Source organism: Kogia breviceps, chromosome 4 (assembly GCF_026419965.1).
Source record: "Kogia breviceps isolate mKogBre1 chromosome 4, mKogBre1 haplotype 1, whole genome shotgun sequence".
Classification (NCBI taxonomy): domain Eukaryota; kingdom Metazoa; phylum Chordata; class Mammalia; order Artiodactyla; family Physeteridae; genus Kogia; species Kogia breviceps.
The window spans coordinates 25,327,219-25,349,505 of record NC_081313.1 but is presented as its reverse complement, the minus strand read 5'-3'; the positions used below and the strand labels follow the sequence as shown (position 1 = coordinate 25,349,505).

Below are 22,287 nucleotides of genomic sequence, written 5' to 3'. Positions count from 1 at the left end.
TGGGTTTATGACCAAGGTCAGACATTCTAACTCTTCTGCTCTCCATGGGAGTGACTGCAGAGAGGGAGGTTTAAGACTCAGAGAGAGAACTGCTGTTATACAGGACATTTTCTTACGCATAAAATAGCAAATTGAAGCTTCTGTCATAAACAAAGTGAAATCAGTTGGCCGACAGTGGAGACAAAATCATCATTACTGCCAGTTATTGACAGTGGGAAGTTACTTCTTGAAACATTTTTTAAAAGTACGTTCAAGGAGCAAGTGAAGGCACGTTCTCTTAAATACACTAACCAGTTGAAACATGAAAATGTTAAATGTCTGAGCATTAAATTTAAATGATGAAGAAGAGAGATGTGCCCAAGGCACTTGTCCTGACACAGGGAGAAAAGATTACTGCAGGTGACTGAATCAGAACGGAAGTCTAGAGAAGGTTATCAAGGGAAATAAAAAGAAAAGTGACTTTTTCATCATGATGACCAGAAACACCACTAATTGCATATCTAATTTTAAAATGCTGACCTATAATTATTTTGGATAACACTGATGTGTTCTGGAAATTAAAACAAGAAAAATTAAAAAGAATGCGTGGAATAATAATACAACACATCTATGTAGCTCTTCAAAAGTAATCTCTAAAATTTTCTTCTGTTTCTCTCTACCCTTGGGTTTCACACAGCAGGTCCTCAGTAGGTATTTGTGGTATTGAGTTGAATGCAATCATTGAATGCCAAAGCATATTCTAGGACTGTTTCTTCATTTGTGCCTCAAAATGTCTCTGTGAAGTAGTGGATGCACAGGGTAGGGGATATAACTGAGTACTTGTGAGGTCAGACCAAGGTCGACTGCCAGGTTCTAGCAGTCAGAGATCTTGGGCTAAAGTACTGGCCCAATCTGAGACTTAGTTTACGCCTCTGTAGAACAGGGATTACAGTGGAAACTCACTGGTGAGGATACATTGCAATAGTATACCTGAAGCACTTAGCAGAGTGTTTGGAACAAAACAATACTCAGTAAGTGTTAGCTATGAAGATGCTTTAATCTGATGTTCCTGTTTAAGCAGCAGTGGTTAATTAGTCTCTGAATCACCTTAGGAGGTCTCTACTCCTAAGTGTATGCTCTTTAAAAAAAAAAAAAAAAAAAGGAATATAAGAAAGCAATCTTTTAATGACAGCATCTTTTAAATGGTCTTTCAGATGAATAAAATATTGCTTCATGTTGACTGAATTTGGATTATGTAATTAGGAACAAATAATTGTTCATTCCTAATTTTAAAGGTGTATATGGCTGACAACTTTTATTTTTATGGGCTGTTAAAACATTACTGTCTAATTATCCTATGACTAGGGGCTCATTGAATCAGGTAGACATTAATGACTCAAGAGAAAGGCATATTAGGAGGACTTGTACATTAGAGAATCAAAGAGAACCCAAATTTTCATGATATTTAAAAAAGCACAGCATATCAATTTTTGGAAAAACTCCCCCAAGAAAACCATCACCAAGATGGTGGAGTAGAAGGACGTGCTCTCACTCCCTCTTGCAAGAACACTGGAATCACAACTAACTGCTGAACAGTCATCGACGGGAAGACACTGGAACTCACCAAAAAAGATACCCCACATCCAAAGACAAAGGAGAAGCCACAATGAGATGGTAGGAGGGGCACAATCACAATAAAATCAAATCCCATAACTGCTGGGTGGGTGACTCACAAACTGGAGAACACTTATACCACAGAAGTCCACTCACTGGAGTGAAGGTTCCGAGCCCCACATCAGGCTTCCCAACCTGGGGGTCCGGCAATGGGAGGAGGAATCCCTAGAGAATCAGACTTTGAAGCCTAGCAGGATTGATTGCAGGACTTCAACAGGATTGGGGGAGACAGAGACTCCACTCTTGGGGGGCACACAAAAAGTAGAGTGTGCATCGGGACCCAGGGGAAGGAGCAGTGACCCCATAGGAGACTGAACCAGACATACCTGCTAGTGTTGGAGGGTCTCCTGCAGAGGCAGGGGGTGGCTGTGTCTCACCGTGAAGACAAGGACACTGGCAGCAGAAGTTCTGGGAAGTACTTCTTGGGGTGAGCCCTCCCAGAGTCGACCATTAGCCCCACCAAAGAGCCGGATAGGCTCCAGTGTTGGGTTGCCTCAGGCCAAACAACCAACAGGGAGGGGACCCAGCCCCATCCATCAGCAGACAAGGGGATTAAAGGTTTACTGAGCTCTGCCCACCAGAGCAACACCCAGCTCTACCCACCACCAGTCCCACCCATCAGGAAACTTGCACAAGCCTCTTAGCCTCATCCACCAGAGGGAAGACAGCAGAAGCAAGAAGAACAGAAGCAAGAAGAACTACAGAAGCAAGAAGACAGCAGAAGCAAGAAGAACTATAATCCTGCGGCCTGTGGAACAAAAACCACATTCACAGAAAGACAAGATGAAAAGGTAGAAGGCTATGTACCAGATGAAGGAACAAGATAAAACCCCAGAAAAACAACTAAATGAAGTGGAGACAGGCAACCTTCCAGAAAAAGAATTCAGAATAATGATAGTGAAGATGATCCAGGACCTCGGAAAAAGAATGGAGGCAAAGATTGAGAAGATGCAAGAAATGTTTAACAAAGACCTAGAAGATTTAAAGAATAAACAAACAGAGATGAACAATACAATAACTGAAATGAAAACTACACTAGAAGGAATCAATAGCAGAATAACTGAGGCAGAAGAACGGATAAGTGACCTTGAAGACAGAATGGTGGAATTCACTGCTGTGGAACAGAATAAAGATAAAAGAATGAAAAGAAATGAACACAGCCTAAGAGACCTCTGGGACAACATTAAACACAACAACATTCGCATTATAGGGGTCCCAGAAGAAGAAGAGAGAGAGAAAGGACCAGAGAAAATATTTGAAGAGATTACAGTAGAAAACTTCCCTAATATGGGAAAGGAAATAGCCACCCAAGTCCAGGAAGTGCAGAGAGTCCCATACAGGATAAACCCAAGGAGAAACACACCAAGACACATAATAAATTGGCAAAAATTAAAGACAAAGAAAAATTATTGAAAGCAGCAAGGGAAAAATGACAAATAACATACAAGGGAACTCCCATAAGGTTAACAGCAGATTTCTCAGCAGAAACTCTAAAAGCCAGAAGGGAGTGGCATGATATATTTAAAGTGATGAAAGGGAAGGACCTACAACCAAGATTACTCTACCCGACAAAGATCTCGTTCAGATTCGGTGGAGAAATCAAAAGCTTTACAGACAAACAAAAGCTAAGAGAATTCAGCACCACCAAACCAGCTCTACAACAAATTCTAAAGGAACTTCTCTAAGTGGGAAACACAAGAGAAGAAAAGGACCTACAAAAACAAACCCAAAACAATTAAGAAAATGGTCATAGGAACGTACATATTGATAATTACCTTAAACGTGAATGCATTAAATGCTCCAACCAAAAGACACAGGCTTGCTGAATGGATACAAAAACAAGACCCATATATATGCTGTCTACAAGAGAACCACTTCAGACCTAGGGAAACATACAGACTGAAAGTGAGGGGATGGAAAAAGATATTCCATGCAAATGGAAATCCAAAGAAAGCTGGAGTAGCAATACTTATATCAGATAAAACAGACTTTAAAATAAAGAATATTACAAGAGACAAGGAAGGACACTACATAATGATCAAGGGATCAATCCAAGAAGAAGATATAACAGTTATAAATATATATATATGCACCCAACATAGGAGCACCTCAATACATAAGGCAACTGCTAACAGCTATAAAGAGGAAATCAACAGTAACACAATAATAGTGGGTGACTTTAACACCTCACTTACACCAATGGACAGATCATCCAAACAGAAGATTAATAAGGAAACATAAGCTTTAAATGACACAATAGACCTGATAGATTTAATTGATATTTATAGGACATTCCATCCAAAAACAGCAGATTACACTTTCTTCTCAGGTGTGCATGGAACATTCTCTAGGATAGATCACATCTTGGGTCACAAATCAATCCTCAGTAAATTTAAGAAAATTGAAATCATATCAAGCATCTTTTCGGACAACAACACTATGAGATTAGAAATCACTTATAGGGAAAAAAACGTAAAAAACAAAAACACATGAAGGCTAAACAATACGTTACTAAATAACCAAGAGATCACTGAAGAAATCAAAGAGGAAATTAAAAAATACCTAGAGACAAATGACAAGGAAAACAGGACAATACAAAACCTATGGGATGCAGCAAAAGCAGTTCTAAGAGGGAAGTTTATAGCTATACAAGCCTACCTCAAGAAACAAGAAAAACTCAAATAAACAATCTAATGTTACACCTAAAGGAACTAGAGAAAGAAGAACAAACAAAACTCTAAGTTAGCAGAAGGAAAGAAATCATAAAAATCAGAGCAGAAATAAATGAAATAGAAAAAAGAAAACGATAGCAAAGATCAATAAAACTAAAAGCTGGTTCTTTGAGAAGATAAACAAAATTGATAAACAATTAGGCAGACTCATCGAGAAAAAGAGGGAGAGGACTCAAATCAAGAAAATTAGAAATGAAAAAGGAGAAGTTACCACAGACACCGCAGAAATACAAAGCATACTAGGAGACTACTACAAGCAACTCTATGCCAACAAAATGGACAACCTGCAAGAAATGGACAAATTCTTATAAAGGTATAACCTTCCAAGACTGAACCAGGAAGAAATAGAAAATATGAACAGAACAATCACAAGTAATGAAATTGAAACTGTGATTAAAAATCTTCCAACATGGGCTTCCCTGGTGGCGCAGTGGTTGAGAATCTGCCTGCTAATGCAGGGGACATGGGTTCAAGCCCTGCTCTGGGAAGATCCCACATGCCACAGAGCAACTAGGCCCATGAAACACAACTACTGAGCCTGCACATTTGGAGCCTGTGCTCCGCAACAAGAGAGGCCGTGATAGTGAGAGACCCGTGCACCATGATGAAGAGTGGCCCCTGCTTGCCACAACTAGAGAAAGCCCTTGCACAGAAATGAAGACCCAACACAGCCAAAAATAAATAAATAAATATATAAATAAATAAGCCAAGCATTTGGGAAAAAAAAAATCTTCCCACAAACAAAAACCCAGGAAAACATGGCTTCACAGGTGAATTCAATCAAATATTTAGAGAAGAACTAACACCCATCCTTCTCAAACTCTTCCAAAAACTTGCAGAGGAGGGAACACTCCCAAACTCATTCTATGAGGCCACCATCACCGTGATACCAAAACCAGACAAAGATACTAGAAAAAAAGAAAATTACAGGCCAATATCACTGATGAATATACATGCAAAAATCCTTAATAAAATACTAGCAAACAAAATCCAACAACACATTAAAATGATCATACACTATGATCAAGTGGGATATATCCCAGGAATGCAAGGATTCTTCAACATACACAAATCAATCAATGTGATACACCATATTAACAAATTGAAGAATAAAAACCATATGATCATCTCAATAGATGCAGAAAAAGCTTTTGACAAAATTCAACACCCATTTATGATAAAAACTCTCCAGAAAGTAGCCATAGAGGGAACCTACCTCAACATAATAAAGGCCATATATGACAAACCCACAGCAAACAACATTCTCAATGGTGAAAAACTGAAACCATTTCCTCTAAGATCAGGAACAAGACAAGGATATCCACCCTCACCACTATTATTCAACATAGTTTTGGAAGTCCTAGCCACGGCAGTCAGAGAAGAAAAAGAAATAGAAGGAACACAAATTGGAAAAGAAGAAGTAAAACTGTCATTGTGTGCAGATGTAATGATACTATACATAGAGAATCCTAAAGATGCTACCAGAAAACTATTAGAGCTAATCAATGAATTTGGTAAAGTTTCAGGATACAAAATCAATGCACAGAAATCTCTTGCATTCCTATACCACTAATGATGAAAAATCTGAAAGAGAAGTTAAGGAGACTCTCCCATTTACCATTGCAACAAAAAGAATAAAATACCTAGGAATAAACCTATCTAGGGAGACAAAAGACCTGTAGGCAGAAAACTATAAGACACTGATGAAAGAAATTAAAGATGATACCAACAGATGGAGAGATATACCATGTTCTTGGATTGGAAGAATCAATATTGTGAAAATGACTATATTACTCAAAGCAATCTACAAATTCAATGCAATCCCTATCAAACTACCAATGGCATGTTTTACAGAACTAGAACAAAAAATCTTAAACTTTGTATGGAGACACAAAAGACCCCTAATAGCCAAAGCAGTCTTGAGGGAAAAAAACGGAGCTGGAGGAATCAGGCTCCCTGACTTCAGACTATACTACAAAGCTACGGTAATCAAGAGAATATGGTACTGGCACAGAAACAGAAATATAGATCAATGGAACAAGATAGAAAGCCCAGAGATAAACCCACACACATATAGTCAACTAGTCTATGACAAAGGAGGCAAGGATATACAATGGAGAAAAGATAGTCTCTTCAATAAGTGGTGCTGGGAAAACTGGACAGCTACATGTAAAGGAATGAAATTAGAACACTCCCTATCACCATACACAAAAATAAACTCAAAATGGATTAGAGACCTAAATGTAAAACCAGACACTATAAAATTCTTAGAGGAAAACATAGGAAGAACACTCTTTGACATAAATGACAGCAAGATCTTTTTTGATCTACTTCCTAGAGTAATGGAAATAAAACCAAAAATAAACAAATGGGACCTAAAGAAACTTAAAAGCTTTTGCACAGCAAAGGAAACCATAAACAAGATGAAAAGACAACTCTCAGAATGGGAGAAAATATTTGCAAACGAATCAACAGACAAAGGATTAATCTCCAAAATATATAAACAGCTCATGCAGCTCAATATTAAAAAAACAAACAATACAAAAATGGGCAGAAGACCTAAATAGACATTTCTCCAAAGAAGACATACAGATGGCCAAGAAGCACATGAAAAGCTGCTCAACATCACTAATTATTAGAGAAATGAAAATCAAAACTACAATGCAGTATCACCTCACACCAGTTAGAATGGGCATCATCAGAAAATCTACAAACAGCAAATGCTAGAGAGGATGTGGAGAAAAGGGAACCCTCTTGCACTGTTGGTGGGAACGTAACTTGATACAGCCACTATGGAGAACAGTATGGAGTTTCCTTAAAAAACTAAAAATAGAACTACGGTATGACCCAGCAATCCCATTACTGGGTATATACCCAGAGAAAACCATAACTCAAAAAGACACATGCACTCCAATGTTCATTGCAGCACTATTTACAATAGCCAGGTCATGGAAGCAACCTAAATGTCCATTGACAGATGAATGGATAAAGAAAATATGGAACATATATACAGTAGAACATTACTCAGCCATAAAAAGGAATGAAATTGGGTCATTTGTAGAGACGTGGATGGATCTAGAGACTGTCATACGGAGTGAAGTAAGTCAGAAAGAGAAAAACAAATATCGTATATTAATGCATATGTGTGGAACCTAGAAAAATGGTAGAGATGAATCGGTTTTCAGGGCAGAAGCTGAGACACAGATGTAGAGAACAAACGTATGGACACCAAGGGGGGAAAGCGGCGGGGAGTTGGGGGGTGGGTGGGATGAATTGGGAGATTGGGATTGACATGTATACACCAACATGTATAAAATGGATGACTAATAAGAACCTCCTGTAGAAAAATAAATAAATAAAATAACATTCAAAATTTCAAAGAAAAAAAGAAAAAACAAAATAGAAAGATTTTGAGCAAGACTAATAAATAAACCAAGAGGGCAGGCATAGATAAATCATATTAGGAATAAAAAAAACCAATTCCATATTGAACAAAAAAAGAAACCATCAGCAACTTCCAAAAAGCTAACATCAGAAAATATATATGAAATATATGGTTTATCAAATTCCACAAAAACAGATCTCTTGATATGCTGCTAAAAATAGAAGCATCTCAAATGCCTCTAATGGAGACTAGTTTTACCTATACATTGTGTGGAAGGAGAGGATTAAGAGCATTGTGAGGGATAAAATGGAGGAGACAAGGAAATTAAGTGTTGCTGTGGGCTGTTTAATGATATGCAAATCTTTTGCCTAAAATTGTGCATAGTTTTGAGATTTTAAATATATTCATTCTTATATTAATGAATAACCATGTCTTCAAAATCTAATCTATATCTACCTATGTTTTTTTCTTATTGAATTTATTCTTAGACTATATACCAGCTATTGTCAAGGAATTGCTATACTATGTAAAGCCGGAAGAAGGGGCATGGTGTTTTCTGGAAATGTGGCATTACAATGCTTCCCTCTTATTTTTCTATTCAGCTTACATAAAGCCAAAGATAATCTAAGTGATTCTGCATAAAATCAAATACTCTTTCCTTTAGCCCTTGACAAGAAAATATGTACCTCTTTCTGTTTTCTGTGCCAGCATCAGTGACACTTTCACTATCCTGATTGTTCTATCTTGAAATCTCCGGCTTTTTGAACCTCCTGCATTCTCTCCTTTGGCTTCTGCAACCAGTTAATTGGGAAGTCCTGGTAATTCTCCCTCTGCCAGATGGGCTAACACCTGTTCTTCCCTTAAGATGTGGTCCCAACACCATCACTGTCTCTAGGAAGCTCTGTTGAATCCCTGAGCCCAGGTGGCCCCTCTCCTTTATATTTCTACAATACTTTGGGGATGCCCATTTTATCACTGAGCTTGCCACATCTAATTATAATTATTGCCAATAATATTCTCCTAGGGCAATGGTTCTCAAGTTTCGCCACATATTCGGATCATAAATACTTAATTAAAAACCAACTAAATCAGAATCTCTGGGGAAGTGAGACCCAGGCCAACGTAAATATTGTTAAAGGCAGCACTTCTCAAATTTTAATATGCATAAAATTCACCTAAAATTCTGTTTTCGTTGAAAAGCAGATTCTGATTCAATAGATCTCAGGTGGGGCCTAAGAGTCTAAAGTTCTAACAAGCTCCCAGACACAGATGCCACTTCTGCTAAATCAGCATAAAAGTTCCCCCAAATGGTTACGTATTTTAGAACATGGGTCCCCAACCTTTTTGGCACCAGGGACTGGTCTCGCGGAAGACAATTTTTCCATGGCAGTGGGGCGGGGGCGGGGGTGGTAGATGGTTCAGGCGGTAACGCAAGTGATGGCGAGTGGCAAGTGAAGATTCGCTCGCCCGCGCGCCCTCCCGCCACTCACCTCCTGCTGTGCGGCCCGACTCCTAATAGCCTGCGCGGCCCAGGGGTTGGGACCCCTGTTTCAGAAAATAGCATCTTCCTTATCTGTATCTGTATGCACATCTGTATCTTAAGCTCACGAACTTTTACCCAATATAAGACCACTTCTTTCTACTCTGATACCTCTACCTGCCACCACCTTTTCAGGTATGTAGAGGTGTTGAGAATCGTCTCATAAATCAGAGTTCGGGTTGTCAATATTTCAGCTGTAACTGGCCTTCCTCACTTCTATTTACAAAGGCATCCCTCCCCAGCTGTGCCATGTCCATATTTCTGTGTTAATCTTACTGGACACAGAGAAATGCTGAGGAGCATTAAGACAGCATGAGAAAGAAGGTCTTGCTACCTTTGCTTGTGCTTCAATTTTTAAATTATTATTAATTAATTAATTAATGTATTTATTTTGGGGTCTTCGTTGCTGCGCGCGGATTTTCTCTAGTTGCGGCGAGCGGGGGCTACTCTTTGTTGCACTGCTCAGGCTTCTCATTGTGGTGGCTTCTCCTGTTGTGGAGCATGGCCTCTAGGCACATGGGCTTCAGTAGTTGTGGCAGGTGGGCTCAGTAGTTGTGGCTCATGGGCTCTAGAGCGCAGGCTCAGGAGTTGTGGCGCACAGGCTTAGTTTCTCCACAGCATGTGGGATCTTCCTGGACCAGGGATCGAACCCATGTCCCCTGCATAGGCAGGCGGATTCTTTTTTTTTTTTTTTTAAATGGGATCTTCCCGGACCGGGGCACGAACCCGCGTTCCCTGCATCTGCAGGCGGGCTCTCAACCACTGCGCCACCAGGGAAGCCCAGGCAGGCGGATTCTTAACCACTGTGCCACCAGGGAAGTCCCTGTGCTTCAATTTTAAAGCATGATCTTGTATATTCACTTCATTGTCACTCCAGCCTCCAGACTCCATCTTCTGCTGCTTCTTGGATGCTTATGTGACTTTCTTTTTCTCCTTCTACACCAGGTAGCCTCTTGCTCCCACACCCATCCTCACATTTTCCCCCATTGTCACGTCACTGTCATCCCTATTGACTTACCTCCAAATAACTGGAACCAAGGAACACACATATAAACAGCTGCTTATAATGTAAAAACGTCTTTCTTCTACTTTAAGTGTATTTGCTCAACCACATTACTTTTCCACATTACTTTTGCTCCTATCTGTTACATGTACAGATCAACCTTTTCAGTTTTAGGTCTCAAGAATAGGCTCTAGGGCTTCCCTGGTGGCGCAGTGGTTGAGAGTCCGCCTGCCAATGTAGGGGACACGGGTTCGTGCCCCGGTCCGGGAAGATCCCACGTGCCGCAGAGCGGCTGGGCCCGTGAGCCATGGCCGCTGAGCCTGCGCGTCCGGAGCCTGTGCTCCGCAACGGGAGAGGCCACAACAGTGAGAGGCCCGCCTACCGCAAAAAAAATAAAAATAAAAAAAAATAAAAATGGACCAACCTGTTGCCACATGAGAAACGAACTTTCTTTTTTCTTTTTAAATATTTATTTTTTGTCTACGTTTAATTATGGTAAAAAACAAATTGTAGTCTAATCCCTTTGTCTGTTGATAAAACATATAGTCCAAAGACAGATTCAGGAAAATGCCTTGTCAATAGTTCAGGAACACCTCTTACATACATCTGATGTAGCAATGCTGGCACCTATGATAACTTCAATTATTGCCCTTGACTTTTTTTTTTCCAGTGTATATTTTTTATGGGTTATAACTTCAAGGAGCTGGGGCAGGGGCAGATAATGATGAGGAAGGGAAACTTATCTTGCTGCCAAAAAAATATCCAAATCCAACGAATCAAACTGAAGCTGTGATTGTGAAGGGGTTTTCCCACAATCCTCTACATCTGCCAGCCACTGAGAGATCCGTTAATTATATCATTTTACTTTTTCAATGATATAAAAGTCAGTAATCCACTTCCACGCATTACAGACAGATTTAATAGAGTGTATATAATGGAGTTTTCACCAATAACTTCTTTCGGCACCTACTATGTGCCAGCCACTAGTTCTTGTCTCACTTTCCACTGCAACTCCATGCCGTAGGTAGGCATTGCTCCATGCACTTTCTAGATGAAGAAACTAAAGTCTGGAAAGGTTAATAACCTGCCGTGGGCCAGACAACTGGCAAATTTTCCCCGTGGCAATATTACCTCTCACAATTATAATCATAAAACTGATTCTTCTGAGGTTTTATCCATTGTTGCTTCTAGTATTTTGAAATATCTGGCCTTTCTTTAAAAATACATGTATTTTAATGTAAAATGGCACCACACTTTGAGAAGAAAAAGAAAAGAAAGGGGGGGGGATCACTTATTTAAATACAGCACTTTAAAAAACTTAATCTTCTATAACAGTAATGTTATTTGTATTGTAGAAAGTGCTTTAAAGATTATAAGATTATTGTTATTTTTTACAATAATTTTTTTAGCCTCGTTAGTGTAGTGCTATTCAAATTTCACAGAGGAAATGGAGTGAAGTACAAGTAAGTGGACTGTCTTCAGCAGTCACACAGCATGTGAATTTCATAGCAAATACAAGGTTAGACCCTTGGGGGATCTGTGTTGATGTTCACCCCTTCACTGAATACTTCCTCCCCTACTTTATTCCACATCAATAATTCACTGCACTGGAACGATGCCTGGGTTACCTCAGCCCAAGCCATGGATGGCTTTCCTTCATTTATTGTGGTAAATGCTTGAAGAGAATATTGGCACAGGGTTATTCAGGGATATTTGATAACAGATTGAAGCGTGAACATGCAGCCCCTGGAACCTGTAAAATTCATGCTTTTTGAGTGATATCCAGACATAGATGTTCTAAAATTGTAGCTGTAATCATAAAGACATTTTATCACCTCTATTATGTTTGTTCCCAGTTTGTGTATGTAAAGGATGTATGACAGTTATTTTTCTTATCAATACCATGTTCTGAAACAGAGAACCTAGGAAGTACAAACCTGTGTCCCTGTCTTTTTTCACTTCCTTGCGGGATGCAGGTATTCTGCAATGATAATGTAGTTGATGATAAAATTTCAGTGAAAATCATGATGACAGTATAACTAAGCTGTTTCCCTGACTCAGCTCCAGTAATCTGGAAGGGCTGTAATAAGCGATACATCCTCATTTTACTTTCTGGAGTCAATAAAATGGTCAGACGATATTTGGAAATAGCACCTTTACATAACCATTTTTTCTCTTTCGTGAACCTTGCCACAATTAACTCATATGTTTTGAAATGCCTGGCTCTTGCCAATTATTGGAGATAAGACAAAACAGCAGCAACAGCAGTAACAACTAAATCTAAGGCAGTGGTGGGCTTTGAGGACAAAGGGCTCCATTTGGTCAGAGAATGGATGGCGCTGTAGGTAGCAGAGTTAAAAAATAGTTAATTTGAACGTGGCCAGAGGACTAAAGGTCAGAATGTTTCCTTTCACAATGAAAAAAAGGAAACTTCCTTTCCTTACAGCTTAATCGCTCTATTCTTTTTTTTTTTTTTTTTTTTTTTTTTTTTGTGGTACGTGGGCCTCTCACTGTTGTGGCCTCTCCCGTTGCGGAGCACAGGCTCCGGACGCGCAGGCTCAGCGGTCATGGCTCACGGGCCCAGCCGCTCCGCGGCACGTGGGATCTTCCCGGACCGGGGAACGAACCCGTGTCCCCTGCATCGGCAGGCGGACTCTCAACCACTGCGCCACCAGGGAAGCCCTCTATTCCTATTTTTAATACATACTACTTTATAGAATAGCTGGACCACATTTTTCAAGCTAAAGTAAAAATTCAAGGATTTATGATAATCCTATGCGTCTGGTTGTAGGTGTTTTGTTTTCAACGGAAGCATTTCTTTCTTTGTTGCAGTGCTAACATTTCTCAGCTTCTCACTACAGTCTTCTTCCTGAAACTACTCAAGTGAAAAAAAAAAAAGTCTTACCACATAAGCAACAATTCTTACTGTACTGGGGGAATATTTCACATCTTCCCCATCTATTTATGAGAAGTAACTTCTTCAGGCTTTTAAAACCAGAACGTCAAAGAGCCCAGTGGAATCCTACCTTGCCCACATACTGATAATCGGATCCTGTGTATTCCTCCAGCAGAAAGAACTGATTCCACATCCAGCTCCTTTTTGAACGGTTCAGCTCATTTTTGCTGTTTCCAGAGAGCTCCAGGGTCCTTTTCTTTACCGGGAAACCACTAGTCCTCTTAGATAATGGAGTTGAGAAAGTTGGGTAGGGCTGGCCAACCCAAAAGAGAAGCAAGAAGTATCGGTAAGTTCTCATTTTGATGACACAGTCCTGTCTCTGAGTAGTGGGTACCCTTCTCCCTGAAGTGTCTTTTTTCACTGCACTGTATCCAGCCTCATTCCTCCTCTCTTCCTTAATGTTCTTGGCTTGGCTCTCAGAGGATATCTGGAAAGAATAATAACATATTAAGCATTTTTGGAGATGCTTAAAATTCAGCATTAGAGCAAATAAGCTCTGGGGAAAAAAAGAGAACATAAATTTGAATAGCAAAACAACAAAAAATAAATTGTCTATCAATTTTGAAAGGAGGAAAAGAGTCTTTCAGATACGCTAAATGGAAGGTGTGTTCCGAGTAGGAAGCTGCTGTTTTCCTCTCTCCTTTTCTATCACTTAAAAATCCTATTTTAAGTAATAGCATTGCTGTAGGTCAACATGCCAGAGTGGATTATTTCACTACTCTTTTACCTCTGAGTATGTGGGTTGAGATCTGGTTAGAAGAAATGAGTTTGTGTTTCTGATTCTCTTTGCATATTTATCCTCATGAAAGAATATCACAGACAGTTTTGATTCAATTGAAAGTGGATAATGTTGAAATTTTGCTACGGTGTATCGAGCACCTGTGATGTGGAGGCACAAGCCTGTTCTGCAGACTCTTGGCTTCGGAGATGTGTTGTGATGGAACAGCCTGGGTCAAACAAGCTTGCAAAAGACCTAATGCCTTCTCTTCAGGATGCTCATTTGCATATTGAGGTTTCTTTTTTTGTTGTTTTTTTTGAAGTTTCTTGTCTTAAAAATATTTCTTTTATGCATATTGATGTTTCTGAAGTGAAATTTTGTAGCAATGATGATAAGCCTGCATTTAATCCAGTATTTCCCAAACTGACCAGGAAACTTTTTTCCTCATACAACCCAATTAACACTACAGGATGGGTTAATGAACAACCTATAGAATTTGTATTTAATAGAATAAAGAATAAAATGAACAATTCAAATGTCTTTAGGAAATCCTGGTGGGCTTTTCTCTCTAAATTTTACTTGTATCATAGGCAACCAAGTATATATATTAAAATTGGTCCAACAGTTTCTATGTAATTTTCACAGGTACATCAGATATACATCAATACCACAGTGAGGGCAATCGACGGCAAGATCTTCAGAAAAGTCAGCTATTATAATTGCGGTAATAATTTTCCATGACAAATGCTAATTTTCAAAAACACAACCTAGCATTTGAAGCAAATCCTCGGGCCAGAGTGCTTGGCAAAGATGTCACAATTTGGTTTAATATCTTATGTAAATTAAGTAATACATGCCTATATCTCCTTCCTAAACTTTCCCACGTTTCTTGAAAAAAAAATCCAATAAATCACTCCTTCATCTTACTATTTGACATAGAAAACATATTTTCTTAAATAATACTAATAAAAAAATGAAGGGCTTTGTAATGTAGAACATAGTAGTAATTAAGCTGGTACAGTTAATAAATAAGTGCAGATAAAGAAACAGGTTGTAGGTAATCTGATCAGTATTTTTTTTCCCTCTATGTCAGAAAAGATTTGTTCCCTTTTCTCCTATTTTTCTACCAGGTAAATGTATATGTGACCAGTTTTTTTTTTTTTTTTTTTTAACCTCAGCAATGAATAATTATAGCCACCCAACACATGTTTAAGTGGAAGTTTTCTGTTGGAATATAAGTGAAATATTTCACAGTGTTCAGCATTTTTAAACCTTTATTTCATTATTATGCATCTTCTTGACAGCAGGCTGGGGAAATTGAAACTTCTACAGGTGAGTGAATTAGTACTGTGACAATTAGTCATGCTGGGAAAATGCCAGGTAACTATATTTGTCATTATGTGGCCTTGGTACAGGTGTGGAATGACTGATGATCAATTAGGTAAGGACAGTTCTTCTCTCTTCTCGTGGATGGTATATAAAGGGGACGGAGAGACCATATGGAGAAAAGCCCTCTAAAGACATCTATTCATTTCTAGTAGTAGAGATTACACTGAAGTTGATTCAGTGGAAATTACATTTTTCTTAATTTCCCACACTCTCCATTATTTGCATGGACAAATCCTGCAGTGAAGAATTACACATCTGCTGCTGCACTCAGTGTGTGGCCCACAGTGCTGGCAGGAAAGAGCTATGCAGAGAATGGAGGTGTCAGCTGTTTAAAAGACAGACTCCTAAAGGCCATTTTAAAGAAAAATCGATCCCTGTGGATGTTGTATGCAAACGCTACAAGCTGTTGCCACTTGACTATTAAATATTCGTTCTTTTTAATACCGCAGATACCAAACTGTCAAGTATTTCATATTTTTTTCTGCTTGGCTGGTAATAAGCTTTTAAAGTGGCACAAATTTAAGCAGAGTTTCCAAGTATGGTAGAACATCTAGTTTTGCTATAACCCACCTCTTTTTGTATCAACTTGGTAGGGCGTGTCCTTGTTAAAACTCAATATGCAAAATTACTAAAATTACCATGATCCACTCATATTTGGTGTTTAAAGGGATAGATTTCTCTGCGAAATTCTATAGTTAAAAAAAACTTGGGCTTCCCTGGTGGCGCAGTGGTTGGGAATCCGCCTGCCGATGCAGGAGACACGGGTTCGTGCCCTGGTCCGGGAAGATCCCACATGCCGCGGAGCAACTAAGCCCGTGAGCCATGGCCGCTGAGCCTGCGCGTCCGGAGCCTGTGCTCCGCAACGGGAGAGGCCACAACAGTGAGAGGCCCGCATACCGCAAAAAAAAAAAAAAAAAAAAAAAAAAAAACTCCAACAAACTCTACACTGTTGAATATATAACTTAGCAATTCTCATATAATACTTCTTAATAGTCAGGATTGCATAGGGGTTAAGATTATCAGTGTTGGAGACAGATTGCCTGGGTTTAAATTGCTGTGAATTGGGGGAAATGCTTGATTTCACTGCACCTTAGTTTCTTCTTCTGTAAATGGGGGTAATTACAGTAACTACCTCATAGGGTGTTATATATGGATTGAATGAGTCACTGCATGCATTTAAAACAGTGCCTAGCACTCAGTAAGGTATTAATAAGTATTAGCTGTTATTATTATTATTACTGCTATTGTTACTATTATTTGCATTGCAAGTGTAGAATCCGTCTACAGCAGCTTGCAAAAGTCTGCAAAAGATGCTTGGTTACCTCTTAGGCTTTAAATACTTTTTTATGTTTCAAGAGCCATTTCCAAGCAAGTCAAATTCTCTTAAAATTAAAGAATAGAAGCACTTTAAAAATCAGAATTAGTCCGTTTGCTAATTGTTTGCCTTTGTGTAGACTTCAATTCAGTATTTCACAGTAACGGTGCAGAAACAGAGAAGGCAGAAGCTTTATGCCCACTGCCTGCCTCAAGAAGAATATGGGCTAAAAGGAAAGTTCACTGGAGGACAGACTCATTCATACAATCTATGTGTTTTTTTCCCCTTTCCATTTTGTTAAAGTTTTGAAAATCGTCTTTACTTTATTCAGGTGAAAAAAAAATCAGACCTATCTTCAATGCAGCAATTTTGCCCTTGCAAAAATGGGACTGGACAAACATGTCTTCTTGTAATTTAACATGCTGATATTATATTGGATAAGAATTTGATAGAGTTGAAATTAATGATATACAGATTTTAGATTTTAATCAAAAAATATGAAATGAAAAAAAACCCCCATATTCCAAACATGACCTTAGATGCAAAAAACAGGATTCTTAAGGTGATAAATGGCCGTAAGTTCAAGGAAAGGGCCTGGTATAGCACAGCTTTGAGAAATGTGGGAAAGCCGCTGACTTCTGAGTAGTCAAAATACAGGAAAACTACATGGCAAGTAGAAATCAGATGTGCTGGCTCATTCTGTAGGTCTCAGAAAGTAAACTAAAATGACAAGAAAGTAATGGCCTACATAGACAATGAATTTTAAAATAGCAGGTATGGTTATTCAAGAAGGAAAGAACCAGAAGATTAGACAGTGGGAATGGAAAGAATACAAAACAATGTGGATATTGTATCTTTTTGCCCCCATCCCCTCATGGCATTAACAGCAAATGAGTTAGAGATATCAAAAACTCTATAAAAATAAAACTTGACCTGCCTAATTACAGCCCAATGACAGTTTAGCAATGTAGTTAAAAGATTACTTAATAGACCAAGTATCTATTTTTTATTTTCTTTTTGCTAGAATCTGTTTTTTTTTTTTTTGGGGGGGGGTGGATTTCTATTTCTTATAGGCAATAGTTTGAATCTTTGCAGAAGCCTTTTCTTAGTCATGTGTAGAAGGTAATTAAGATGTTTACAGATAGTGGGGTAAAGCCCACATAACATTGATAATTACATACTTTGAAAATTTATTTGTCTGGCAGCCAATATGCATATATACTTCAATCTTCACAAGAGTACATAATCAAGTCCAGCTTTTATTTTAATGCATGCCTGTTAGAAGAAGCCTGGGCCTCATTAATTCAGGGTCTACCAATTTAGAATATGTGATAATTAATGGCAGAAGCTGGGCTGAAGTTTTCCTTTGATTAGCAAAATCTTTTCCACTAGATCATTGGAAATTAATAATGTAAAAATATTTCATAGGAGATACAGAATGAGAAGACAAACTACAATGTCTTCAAGTTCCTTGGAGTACTTTGGAATCACCTTTTATTTGCAAATAATTAATATGCTAATTAGAAAACTTCTCTATTGATTGAATTGCTTCTTCAGTGACTTATGCTTGATAACAGTCTGAATGACTCAACTATATTATCTGGCTTTGAGATACCGATTTTATTATATTATTTACAGACAAACAAGTAAATATTAGATTTAAAAGCAATATAATTACTTTAACGTTTTAGAATTCAGACTTAGCATACATTTGTTCTGGTGTTCTTGATTAATTCTAATCAGTGCAATATTACTATAATGCCATCTAGGCTTACAAATGAAACCAAGTACATTCATTCTTTGGCATGCAGAGCCTTAACTTTGGCATTGAAAGCAAGTAAGCATTCAATAAAGCAACACTATTAATATACTTGAACCATTTACCCTAGTAAGATAATGTTTTAAAATCTGTTATGAAATTATTTCTTCAAATAAATGGTGTTGCACAGAAATACTGTAGCATAGCACTTTGCATGATGCTGCTCACAGAATATTATCTACCCATAAGTCATCCTAACCCATTGGCATAACCCATTAGTAATGCTTTTAGCCTATGTACCATAAATCCCTTCCACATTTTTGGTACATCTTCTCATATTCTATGGTCAATGAAGTAGAAGACAGCTGGTTATTTACAACTATTTAACATTTCTCCTGACCCTATTGTATTCCAACTCTTGAGAGCCTGAAATCTCTCCATTCTCAAACTATCTTTGGGTGCAGTGGGGACAAGGATGGTATTTACTCCATTAAAACCAGCAAATCAAAGAAACAGGACTGTGATATCAGGATGAATTAAACAGAGTGAAGCCAAACGGACACATGTCTTCCTACAAGTAAATCTTAAAAAATATATATACGTTCTTTATTCTAAGAGAAGAGTTTTACAGCCAATTAAGTTTGCTCACGATTGATTTTCTGATCACCCAAGGAACTTTGTTTTGAATAGGTTGCCACCTGCTGTGAATAAAAAGAAGTCTGTAGTACATGGCTGATCTTCTAGAAGTGGTGACATAAGGATAGAACCAATTTAAAATTTTTGGTAGAGATTTCACATGAAATCTTCATTTCGAAGCCTCCGTTTCATTTTTCTGTAAATGTCAAAGTCACTGTTGAGTAAAATTGGTTCCGTTTCGTGTGTGTAATGAACTCCACTGAAATGTGTCAAACAGCCTTGGCATCTTTCATCACATAGCATTCCTCTTGTGCCAATGAATCATTATGGCAGCAGTCATCGAATGATGCCCGAATTTTTTGTAAATGTTTATATTTGTGGATAATATGCCAATCTGTTTGCAAACTGATGTGCTTCCAGATGAACCTATTTCAACAGTATTACCCTTGTTCTAAAATCATATTCCAGACATTGCATTAATGAAGATAAAATCAAATGTGTTACAGCACATAAAATGGCGTTTTATATGTAGTTGAGGCTCAAGGAATATTTGTTGGCTTGAAATACTCACTTGGGAACAAAAAAACCCCAAAACTTGAATCAAAAAGACACAGTTCTTTTTCCACATTTTTTTTTGGGGGGGGGGAATCCAAACTATTTTATTGTGAGAGGAAGTATCAGAATATGGTTAAGAACGGACTCTGGCACGTCACATGTCTAGGTTAGAAGCTCAGCCCCACCCAACACCGGCTGGGCAAATAGGGGACCAATGTGTGTCTCAATTTTTTTCATCTATAAAGTGGAATGATATTAATACTGCCTACCTTGTAGGATAGCTATGAGGACAAAATGAATGAATCTATGTGAGGTCTTAGCTAGTAAGACGGTCACAACTACCTAAATTGTCAAAGAATATCTTAGCAGAGGATACACTTTGCCTCTGCACATTTCTTATTTTGCCTTTCACAACTGAGGAACTGCAGTCGGTCACTCATCTTTAAAGATCAGTACATGCCTATTTCTGGATTAACTTGAAACCACAGCAGCTCTGGTGACATCTTCATTTCTGGAGTGGAGGGAGCTGCCTCCTGAATCAGTGCTGGTGCTTCCGCATGATCCTTATTGACGCCTGCCCACTGTGTGTTCAATTGCCATTCAATTGTCTTTTTTTTTTTTTTTTTTTTTTTTTTTTTTTTTGCCGTACGCGGGCCTCTCACTGTTGCAGCCTCTCCCGTTGCGGAGCACAGGCTCCGGACGCGCAGGCTCAGCGGCCATGGCTCACGGGCCCAGCCGCTCCGCGGCACGTGGGATCCTCCCGGACCGGGGGACGAACCCGTGTCCTCTGCATCGGCAGGCGGACTCTCAACCACTGCGTCACCAGGGAAGCCCCATTCAATTGTCTTTTGCCATCTCACATTCTCTGCGGTTTTCTTAAACCTGCTTGCTTCATTCCTTTATGAGTTATGAAACCTGCTTGCTTCATTCCCTTACTGCCTGGTTCCTCAGGGCCTTTGGACTTGTGGATGCTCTCTTTTACTTGTGTGAACAAAGGAGAAGAGAAAGCATTTTATGCCTTTAGCTATTCATGGCATGAATTTTAAACATTTCTGTAGCAAACTATATGTTTAGGTTGCAGAAATCTATGAAAGACTTGGTTTCATATTACTCCCTGCTTGTACATTTGGCTCTCTGGCAGCTTTACTTCTTTCGGATGCATAGCCATTTAAGACAATGACGTTTGAACAAGACAGCAAGATGTCAAAACCCACTTGCGCATTAGTGCGAATAATTTCAGTGAGTTTGTTCTTCTCCCAATAGCTCAATGAAAGGGCAGCCCGAGTGTATTGGCTGGGAGCTACAAGGGTATCTTAGCGGGCGTGAGGAGTTCGAAACAGATTTAACTGTATTCAACTGCAAAAGGAGTCACATGGTTGGGTTTACCATTAAGTCATTGTGAAATGACTGGCACGTCACAGATGCTTTTTATTTTATTTTTTATTTTATTTATTTATTTATTTTTGGCTGTGTTGGATCTTCATTGATGCGTGCAGGCTTTCTCTAGTTGCGGTGAGCGGGGGCCACTTTTCATCGCGGTGCGCGGGCCTCTCACTATCGCCGCCTCCCTTGTTGCAGAGCACAGGCTCCAGACGCGCAGGCTCAGTAGTTGTGGCGCACGGGCTTAGTTGCTCCGCGGCATGTGGGATCTTCCCAGAGCAGGGCTCGAACCCGTGTCCCCTGCATCGGCAGGCAGATTCTCAACCACTGCGCCACCAGGAAAGCCCACAGATGCTTTTTAAAGGCTCATACTCATGAAAGTGCTATGAGGAGTGGAGATGTTGTATTTACTCTTGCTGATATAATGTCTAAGCCTTTGTCAATTATATGAAGTCTAGCTCATAATAATAGTTAAATTTTCTGTGCTCTATTCCTGAACTTACTGTGTGCTAGGCACTGTGCTGAGCACATCACAAATACATCTTCATTTAATTCTGATGACAATCTGTGTGGTGGATAATATTCTTATAATTTCTGCAGATGAGAAACTGAAACTTACAGAGACTGAGTAACTTGTCTATGGTCAGGTAATGGGTACATGATGAAGCCAGACTCTAGCCCTGTCATCACACTCTGGAGTCCTTGCTCTGAACTCACTCTGGGAGTCACAGGCCAGGCTGCTGTCCATGGTAAGTGCTCATTATAGCTGTGACCTTACAATTGAATCTTCACAACTCCCCTAAAAATATAACAACAATACAGGTCTCTGAGAGGTAAAAATAGTTGTCACAAAATGTACAAGCTAAATAAGAACAGCAAACAAAGTTTGCTTTGTGCCATGCAATGGGATAAATGCTCTGTAAACATGTAGTCTTAAACAACAATTCTTTGAAATGGAGACCACCACTCTTATCCTTTACTCCAGACACAAGAAACACAGGCTTGGAGGGACCGGACGCTTTGCGCAAGGGTGCACAGCTAGTGGTTCGCAGAACTTGGACCAAACCCAGCTAATCTAGAGGCTCCTTCTTAACCATAACATTAACGATCTCATTTATATTTTGCTCGTGGAAACAGCATCTAGGTTTCATTTACTCTCATTTCAGACAAAATTTGAACAAATTTATCATCAGGTTTCTAAATCCCCAGCAAATTAAAGGGACAGTGTAAGGAGTGCTGGCGGCTGGAGTCCCATCAGTAGGAGAG

At 39.1% G+C, this 22,287-nt stretch overlaps 1 protein-coding gene across 3 annotated transcripts in view; it reads right to left on the bottom strand.

Moving 5' to 3' along the window:
• CDH6 (cadherin 6) overlaps window positions 1-22,287 on the bottom strand; it is a 134,299-nt gene that overhangs the window by 43,806 nt on the left and 68,206 nt on the right. For 2 of the 3 annotated variants that reach the window (XM_059061033.2, XM_067030829.1), the window contains exon 2: window positions 13,340-13,696. In XM_059061033.2, the coding sequence (XP_058917016.1) occupies window positions 13,340-13,567 (228 nt within the window). In that variant the 5' untranslated portion in view covers window positions 13,568-13,696. Of the gene's footprint in view, window positions 1-13,339; window positions 13,697-22,287 lie in introns of those variants that run through there. The other variant, XM_067030830.1, reaches the window with a different exon arrangement.